Source organism: Rutilus rutilus, assembly GCF_951802725.1.
Source record: "Rutilus rutilus genome assembly, chromosome: 13".
Lineage (NCBI taxonomy): Eukaryota > Metazoa > Chordata > Actinopteri > Cypriniformes > Leuciscidae > Rutilus > Rutilus rutilus.
In genome coordinates this window covers 16,643,856-16,653,293 of record NC_140218.1, presented here as the reverse complement: position 1 = coordinate 16,653,293, position 9,438 = coordinate 16,643,856, and the positions used below count along the sequence as shown (strand labels likewise).

The 9,438-nt window shown below is 38.4% G+C and overlaps 1 protein-coding gene across 1 annotated transcript in view; it reads left to right on the top strand.

Moving 5' to 3' along the window:
* The first annotated feature begins 354 nt into the window (after positions 1 to 354).
* Positions 355 to 9,438, top strand: part of xkr7a (XK related 7a) — a 30,042-nt gene continuing 20,958 nt past the window's right edge. Inside the window, exon 1 of the mRNA XM_084428734.1 lies at positions 355 to 900. Coding sequence (XP_084284860.1) covers positions 383 to 900 — 518 coding nt within the window. The 5' untranslated portion in view covers positions 355 to 382. The remainder of the gene's footprint in view (positions 901 to 9,438) is intronic.

Sequence of the window (9,438 nt, the reverse complement as noted above, 5' to 3'; positions counted from 1 at the left end):
TTATCCAGCTTGAGACAACGACAAACAGGCGCTAAATTGAATCTGAATCAGGAATGCAAGGCACCTTTAGTCTCAGGCCGCGAGGATGGATGTCATCCACCTATCGCTGTTTTTTTCATCTTAGCTATATCACATTATAGGCTTGTGAACAAAAACTAAACACGTGCGTGCACACCCACTGTCATGTAGTGTTACTGGCATCGACTGCCGTGATAAATTGCTTTCATGTGGAAAAACAGGAGCTAGATGTTCAAGCAGGAATGACGAGAAGCGTTTTCGTCCCAGTCCCAGCCCTCTTTTCTCCCTCCCACACAGACACACGACCCCCTCCCACCCACACGCCCGTCTCTCCTTTTCATCTACTCTCTTTTCTACAACAAACATGGCCGCGAAATCAGACGGTACAGCCGTTTCTTTGCAGAATGACATTCCGCCGACGTGCCTCCCCGGGCTGGAGAAGCGCTCGCCACAGTGGCGTCCCGTCGGGAAGCAGTATTCGCTCCTGGACTGCTGCTGGACCCTCTGCGCCCTCTTGGTCTTTTTCTCGGACGGGGCTTCAGACCTGTGGCTGGCTGCCGAATACTATCTCAGACGGAACTACTTGTGGTTCGCTCTGACACTCATTTTTATCATCATTCCGTCTGTGGTGGTGCAGGTGCTCAGCTTCCGATGGTTCGCCTACGATTACTCGGACGCCAACGGGAGCGGCACGGCTGCGGCTGCATTGGTAGCGGCGTCCAATGCGGAGAGCCACTTCAGCACCAAGGACAGCGATCAGCGGGGCGCTGGCCGCTCCGCTGCGGTCACCGGAACCCGGAGCAACGCTCAGAGCTGCTGCAGAGCCTGCGTGTGGCTCTTCCAAAGCGTCGTGCACGTTCTTCAGCTGGCACAGGTCTGGAGGTACGTGAGTGTATAGATCTCAATATGATCAAATAGTAGATTCCTTTAACGTGTCACATCAGCAGTTCATTCAGCATCATATTGTTCTGTCATCCTGTGCGTTCCCCTGACTTGCCCTCTCTACAACAAATCCACACCCACATCTAGAGGCATTCAGAGCTTAAGCTCCTAAGATGGCAAGGCCTATTTAAAGAAAATATTAGGGACAACTTTTATGCAGTCAATATTTATTGCTTTCATTTTTGAAAGCACATGCTTGGATATAAAGGGACCAAATATAAGAATCAACCTGGGGAACAAATGTCAGTGGCCACTAATATAATTGGAATGTGGAAAAGACAATAGAACTTGTGGTTATACGGTTATACGGTACAGTTATACAGTAAGTATTCAACCTCAATGCTGTTAGTTTGCATTGCCAATGAATGTCCTGCAGTCATAGTGTGGAAAAGGGATCCTCCTTGTATTTCCTGTTGTTCCATGCCAGTTCATCATTATCACCAAGCCATTTGGTTGTAGGCTCCTCCTCCTCTTCCTCCTCCACCTCTCATGAGCTTCTGGGTCAATAATCTCCCGGAGAGACTCCTCCACTCATCCACTCATTCAATCTGTCCACCAGAAATCGCCTTATGCACACACTCTAAAATCCTTTTGTCTTTAGAGCAGTGCAAAAGAGTTTTCTTTTTTCTTTTTCATATTACTTATACCAATGCCAGTGGTTTATGATGAATGAGAAATGTTTTTTTGAGCTTGATGGGGTCTGCAGTGTTTATATGCAGCAGATTTGACCTAAAAGTTGCCATAAAGCCATAAAGATGATGATTTTCTATGAGCTCAAGAAACACAGTTAGACATTAGATTTCACTTCCTCACACTCTTTTCGCTCGGTGCGATTGCCATGAGCAGAATGTGGAAGTGCTAAGGGGTCTTGATTGCTGACAGACAGTGAGCTGCAACACACAAAGCAATTTCCATAATAATGCAGAGAAGAAAATTTGCAGCCCACAATCCCGTCCAAAAGTTTAATCCACTCACATATAAATCAATAGAAACACACCCACACATATTAGAGGCATGTGTAGTGAGTGAGTGCTGTGTAATTGTGGTTGTAAACACAGAGGCGGTGATGTGCCTGTCTTTCAATGCCTGTGCTGATCAGCAGTGACAGGACTGAGCTTATGTGTGACTGGACACTGCTGCCGGCTGACCTGCAGGGAAACGCAGGGTTAATGATGTTTGCTGCCATTGATATCACAAAGCTGCTGGTCATTTCCATCAAGCTTCATTTATGCTTCTGTCACAACACATGCGCTGTCCTTCTCATGCCGTCTGTGTCATTCTCTGTCTGTCACTCATTCTTTTCCCCCTGACCCTTTTTTTTTTGTTTTTTTTGAGGAGTTCCTCTTTTTTCTGATAGCATATTTACCATAATAAACAGTGTTCAGAAAGAGAATGTGGATATTTGTAATTCAAAACAAGCCAGTCAGCCAGCCAGCAAATAATTTTCATCTCATTTGAATAAAACTAACCATTATCCCATTCTATTCACTAATTAGCCTTGAGAATTTGAGCCTTTCTGAGCTACATTCCCATTAATATATAATTCATTCAAAATATTTTCAGAAAGAAAACCATCATTGGCACTGCAAGCTGATGTCTAATGAAATATCTTCAGCTCTCTTTTTGTCGCTTTCTATCAGTATTGCTAAGAATAGCACCTTTTAAGAAGTACATTTTGCCATTTTCACGTTACCTCTGTTTGACCTGCAATAAACCCACATGGATTTATTTCTGTTCTTCACCTTTCACCAATACTCTCTGACTGAGTCTTTGCTTAAAAGCTTCCGAGCAGAGCTTTCCAGGCTCTGTCTTTGTTTGATTGGAATTAGCAGTAATGCCATTAAAGCTGCCACCGGCACTGAGCTTGTCACATCTCTGCATTACAGGGATTATAGCTGTAGTGTTTACATGTCCTTACCTGCAGCAGACAGCCAGAGAGGGAGAGAGTGGTGCACTGTTGCAAAGAAATAACAGGTGAGGAGAAGATGTAAAAACAGAGGTGCATCTTTGAGAGAATGATTGAGAGGGAGAGAATATGAGAAAACTTGGCAGTTTGATATGAAAATTAGCCATTATAAAGCAATTTCTCGTCACGGCTTGTAATTACATCAGAAATAAAATAATGATAAGACTAAATGATGTGCAATAAAATATACATTTTCTCTCTGTCTCTCACATTGTCTAAGCGTTGTGTAAAAAAGTGTGCCCTATTTGAGAGGCCCCTCTGAGTACTCTGACCTGGTTCACTGAACACGTTCAAAGATGGTTTTCGATTCCATGTTCCCTGCAGCATTAGATGAGCAGGATCAATCAGGATCAGTCACCACCTTTGGAGAAGAAAAGACACCTTTACACAGGCTTTGTTGAGAGAAATGACTTTTCAGAAGTGCTGTTGAACCTAAAAATGAATGAGTTTCATATAATCTTGACCGTTTTTATTAAAACATAAAACATGAACATTTATTTTAAATAATTCACTATTACATATTTAAGAAAATCTCTAAATTGTATTAGCATTATTGGTGAAAGTAATGATACTGAAAGTAATGATATCTTGGTGATATTGATGCTCTAATGGATACATGTTCATTCAGTTAAGCACTGATTCACCGGTAGCTCCTGAATCTTTCTGAATGATTCATTAAAAGAACCGGCTCGTAAGAGTAATTTGTTTGTGAATCGAACTGTACTACTTCTGCTGTATTTGGTTCACTAAAACGAATCGGCTCTTTAATAGTCATCTATTCATGAATGGGACTTCATACGCTGTACTGGATGTTATTGGCTCACTAATAAAAAAGGAACACAAGAGTCATTTGTTGACTTCTCTGTTTGCACTCTGTTATTAGGCGAAGCTCTGTCAAGGGGTGAGGGATGAGGTGAGGACTCAAAGAGAAATGGGCTTTTATTTGTTATAAAAATAAAACAAAAACTACCTCGTGAAACAGGACCGGTCAACATACCTGTCAACATTTGGTTTTCAAAATCCGGGAGGGTTGGGGGTGGTTGGGGTGTGTGTGTTTGAGAATAGCAAGAGGTAGGCTTCTTTGCGGGGACACATGTCTATCGGCTCGCTTTCGGGTTAAACTTTCCGCGACTGCACAACTGGGTTATAGGTTGCCAGGTTGAGGTGACAAACGGGTTGAAATTGTATATGGTGTGTGGATTGTGTGAATATAATGCATTTAATAAAAGATCTGGAAACTGGTCAACATTAGACAAACATATTGGTCCTATTATTCATAAAGGAGTTTGGGCCATGCAAATTATGACTGCGGTCAAGCCAGCCGTGGTTTGAAAATACACGGTCAAGCCAGCCGCCCAAAAAAAAAGCGTGTGCGCCTATTACTGTGAATACGGTAATTTCAGTAACAGCAGAGAGAACGCGCTTTCAGAGCGCTTGAGTTGCCCAGATATCTCTCTCTCTCTCTCTCTCTCTCTCTCTCTCTCTCTCTCTCTCTCTCTCTCTCTCTCTCTCTCTCTCTCTCTTTATCTTTTTTCTTTTTTTCTCTTTCTCTCTCTCTTTCTTTTTTCTTTTTCTATCTATCTATCTATCTATCTATCTATCTATCTATCTATCTATCTATCTATCTATCTATCTATCTTTTTTCTTTCTTTTCTCTCTCTCTTTCTTTCTTTCTTTCTTTTTTCTTTCTTTTCTCTCTCTCTTTCTTTCTTTCTTTCTTTCTTTCTTTTTTCTTTCTTTTCTCTCTCTCTTTCTTTCTTTCTTTCTTTCTTTTTTCTATCTTTTTCTTTCTTTTTTTCTCTTTCTTTTTTTCTCTTTCTCTTTTCTTTTTGTCTTCTTTTTTCTATCTTTTTCTTCTCTCTTTCTTTTTTCTTTATCTATCTATCTATCTATCTATCTATCTATCTATCTATCTATCTATCTATCTATCTATCTATCTATCTATCTATCTATCTATCTATCTATCTATCTATCTGTGAGAGACGATATAATAAGATGCCGTATTTTGAGAGTTTTTGTACTTTACTCTGTTATCCTTTTAATTTACACTCATGTTGTCTTTGCAAGTTGTGTATTTCTTTGACTAATGTTTTTTTTTTTTTCTTTATAGGTCACATCTAGAGAATTTTTATGTAGAGGTTTACAACATAATTATTTGCAAAAAAAAGCAGTAAAATAAAGTATACATTCTTTCTAAATACATCTTTTTTGTTTTCATATATATTTTTTACTACATTAAAAGTTTCTGAAATTCAATGTCACATTTTACTGTAGCATTTTGGAGATACGTCAATTTATTCGACTTCAGAGGCCTATACAGACCTCATTTCTAATAAGTAGAAAAAACTAATGGTCAGTTCTTATAGGGGACGTCCCATACAGTATGCACACCTCATATCAAAGCATTTTACTGTAGCGTTTTGGAGTTTTGTCACATTTTACTACTTTAGATGCCTATAAAGACCTCATTTCTAATAAGTAGAAAAAACTAATGGTCAGTTCTTATAGGGGACGTCCCATACAGTATGCACACCTCATATCAAAACATTTTACTGCAGCATTTTGGAGTTTTGTCACATTTTACTACTTTAGAGGCCTATACAGACCTCATTTCTAATAAGTAGAAAAAACTAATGGTCAGTTCTTATAGGGGACGTCCCATACAGTATGCACACCTCATATCAAAGCATTTTACTGTAGCGTTTTGGAGTTTTGTCACATTTTTCTACTTTAGATGCCTATAAAGACCTCATTTCTAATAAGTAGAAAAAACTAATGGTCAGTTCTTATAGGGGACGTCCCATACAGTATGCACACCTCATATCAAAACATTTTACTGCAGCATTTTGGAGTTTTGTCACATTTTACTACTTCAGAGACCTATAAAGACCTTATTTCAAATAAGTAGAAAAAACTAATGGTCAGTTCTTATAGGGGACGTCCCATACAGTATGCACACCTCATATCAAAATATTTTACTGCAGTTTTTCTGAGTTATTTCACATTTTACTACTTCAGAGGCCTATAAGGACCTCATTTCTACTAAGTAGAAAAAAGTAATGGCCCTTTCTTATAGGGGACGTCCCATACAGTATGCACACCTCATATCAATACATTTTACTGCAGCATTTTGGAGTTATTTCACATTTTACTACTCCAGAGGCACATAAAGACCTTATTTCTAATAAGTAGAAAAAAACTAATGGTAAGTTCTTATAGGGGACGTCCCATACAGTATGCACACCTCATATCAAAGCATTTTACAGCAGCATTTTGGAGTTTTGTCAAATTTTACAACTTCAGAGGCCTATAAAGACCTCATTTCTAATAAGTAGAAAAAACTAATGGCCATTTCTTATAGGGGACACCGCATACAGTATGCACACCTCATATCAAAGCATTTTACTGCAGCATTTTGGAGTTATTTCACATTTTACTACTTCAGAGGCCTATAAAGACCTTATTTCTAATAAGTAGAAAAAACTAATGGCCATTTCTTATAGGGGACGTCCCATACAGTATGCACACCTCATATCAAAGCATTTTACTGTAGCATTTTGGAGTTATTTCACATTTTACTACTTCAGAGGCCTATAAAGACCTTATTTCTAATAAGTAGAAAAAAAAATGGTCAGTTCTTATAGGGGACGTCCCATACAGTATGCACACCTCATATCAAAGCATTTTACTGTAGCATTTTGGAGTTTTGTAACATTTTACTACTTCAGAGGCCTATAAAGACCTCATTTCTAATAAGTAGAAAAAACTAATGGTCAGTTCTTATAGGGGACGTCCCATACAGTATGCACACCTCATATCAAAGCATTTTACTGTAGCGTTTTGGAGTTTTGTCACATTTTACTACTTCAGAGGCCCATAAACACCTCATTTCTAATAAGTAGAAAAAACTAATGGTCAGTTCTCATAGGGGACGTCCCATACGGTATGCACACCTCATATCAAAGCATTTTACTGCAGCATTTTGGAGTTATGTCACATTTTACTACTTCAGAGGCCCATAAACACCTCATTTTTAATAAGTAGAAAAAACTAATGGTCAGTTCTTATAGGGGACGTCCCATACGGTATGCAGACCTCATATCAAAGCATTTTACTGTAGCGTTTTGGAGTTGTCACATTTTACTACTTTAGAGGCCTATAAAAACCTAATTTCTAATAATTAGAAAAAAGTAATGGTCAGTTTTTACAGGGGACGTCCCATACAGTATGCACACCTCATATCAAAGCATTTTACTGCAGCATTTTGGAGTTTTGTCACATTTTACTACTTCAGAGGCCCATAAACACCTCATTTCTAATAAGTAGAAAAAACTAATGGTCAGTTCTTATAGGGGACGTCCCATACAGTATGCACACCTCATATCAAAGCATTTTACTGCAGCATTTTGGAGTTATGTCACATTTTACTACTTCAGAGGCCCATAAACACCTCATTTTTAATAAGTAGAAAAAACTAATGGTCAGTTCTTATAGGGGACGTCCCATACGGTATGCAGACCTCATATCAAAGCATTTTACTGTAGCGTTTTGGAGTTGTCACATTTTACTACTTTAGAGGCCTATAAAAACCTAATTTCTAATAATTAGAAAAAAGTAATGGTCAGTTTTTACAGGGGACGTCCCATACAGTATGCACACCTCATATCAAAGCATTTTACTGCAGCATTTTGGAGTTTTGTCACATTTTACTACTTCAGAGGCCCATAAACACCTCATTTCTAATAAGTAGAAAAAACTAATGGTCAGTTCTTATAGGGGACGTCCCATACGGTATGCACACCTCATATCAAAGCATTTTACTGTAGCGTTTTGGAGTTGTCACATTTTACTACTTTAGAGGCCTATAAAAACCTAATTTCTAATAAGTAGAAAAAAGTAATGGTCAGTTTTTACAGGGGACGTCCCATACAGTATGCACACCTCATATCAAAGCATTTTACTGCAGCATTTTGGAGTTTTGTCACATTTTACTACTTCAGAGGCCCATAAACACCTCATTTCTAATAAGTAGAAAAAACTAATGGTCAGTTCTTATAGGGGACGTCCCATACGGTATGCAGACCTCATATCAATACATTTTACTGTAGCATTTTGGAGTTTTGTAACATTTTACTACTTCAGAGGCCTATAAAGACCTCATTTCTAATAAGTAGAAAAAACGAATGGTCAGTTCTTATAGGGGACGTCCCATACGGTATGCACACCTCATATCAAAGCATTTTACTGTAGCGTTTTGGAGTTTTCACATTTTACTACTTTAGAGGCCTATAAAAACCTAATTTCTAATAAGTAGAAAAAAGTAATGGTCAGTTTTTACAGGGGACGTCCCATACAGTATGCACACCTCATATCAAAGCATTTTACTGCAGCATTTTGGAGTTTTGTCACATTTTACTACTTCAGAGGCCCATAAACACCTCATTTCTAATAAGTAGAAAAAACTAATGGTCAGTTCTTATAGGGGACGTCCCATACGGTATGCACACCTCATATCAAAGCATTTTACTGTAGCGTTTTGGAGTTGTCACATTTTACTACTTTAGAGGCCTATAAAAACCTAATTTCTAATAAGTAGAAAAAAGTAATGGTCAGTTTTTACAGGGGACGTCCCATACAGTATGCACACCTCATATCAAAGCATTTTACTGTAGCGTTTTGGAGGTTTGTAACATTTTACTACTTCAGAGGCCTATAAAGACCTCATTTCTAATAAGTAGAAAAAACTAATGGTCAGTTCTTATAGGGGACGTCCCATACGGTATGCACACCTCATATCAATACATTTTACTGTAGCATTTTGGAGTTTTGTAACATTTTACTACTTCAGAGGCCTATAAAGACCTCATTTCTAATAAGTAGAAAAAACGAATGGTCAGTTCTTATAGGGGACGTCCCATACGGTATGCACACCTCATATCAAAGCATTTTACTGTAGCGTTTTGGAGTTTTCACATTTTACTACTTTAGAGGCCTATAAAAACCTAATTTCTAATAAGTAGAAAAAAGTAATGGTCAGTTTTTACAGGGGACGTCCCATACAGTATGCACACCTCATATCAAAGCATTTTACTGCAGCATTTTGGAGTTATTTCCCATTTTACTACTTCAGAGGCCTATAAAGACCTTATTTATAATAAGTAGAAAAAACTAATGGTCAGTTCTTATAGGGGACGTCCCATACGGTATGCACACCTCATATCAAAGCATTTTACTGTAGCATTTTGGAGTTTTGTAACATTTTACTACTTCAGAGGCCTATAAAGACCTCATTTCTAATAAGTAGAAAAAACTAATGGTCAGCTATTATAGGGGACGTCCCATACGGTATGCACACCTCATATCAATACATTTTACTGTAGCATTTTGGAGTTTTGTAACATTTTACTACTTCAGAGGCCTATAAAGACCTCATTTCTAATAAGTAGAAAAAACTAATGGTCAGTTCTTATAGGGGACGTCCCATACGGTATGCACACCTCATTTCAAAGCAT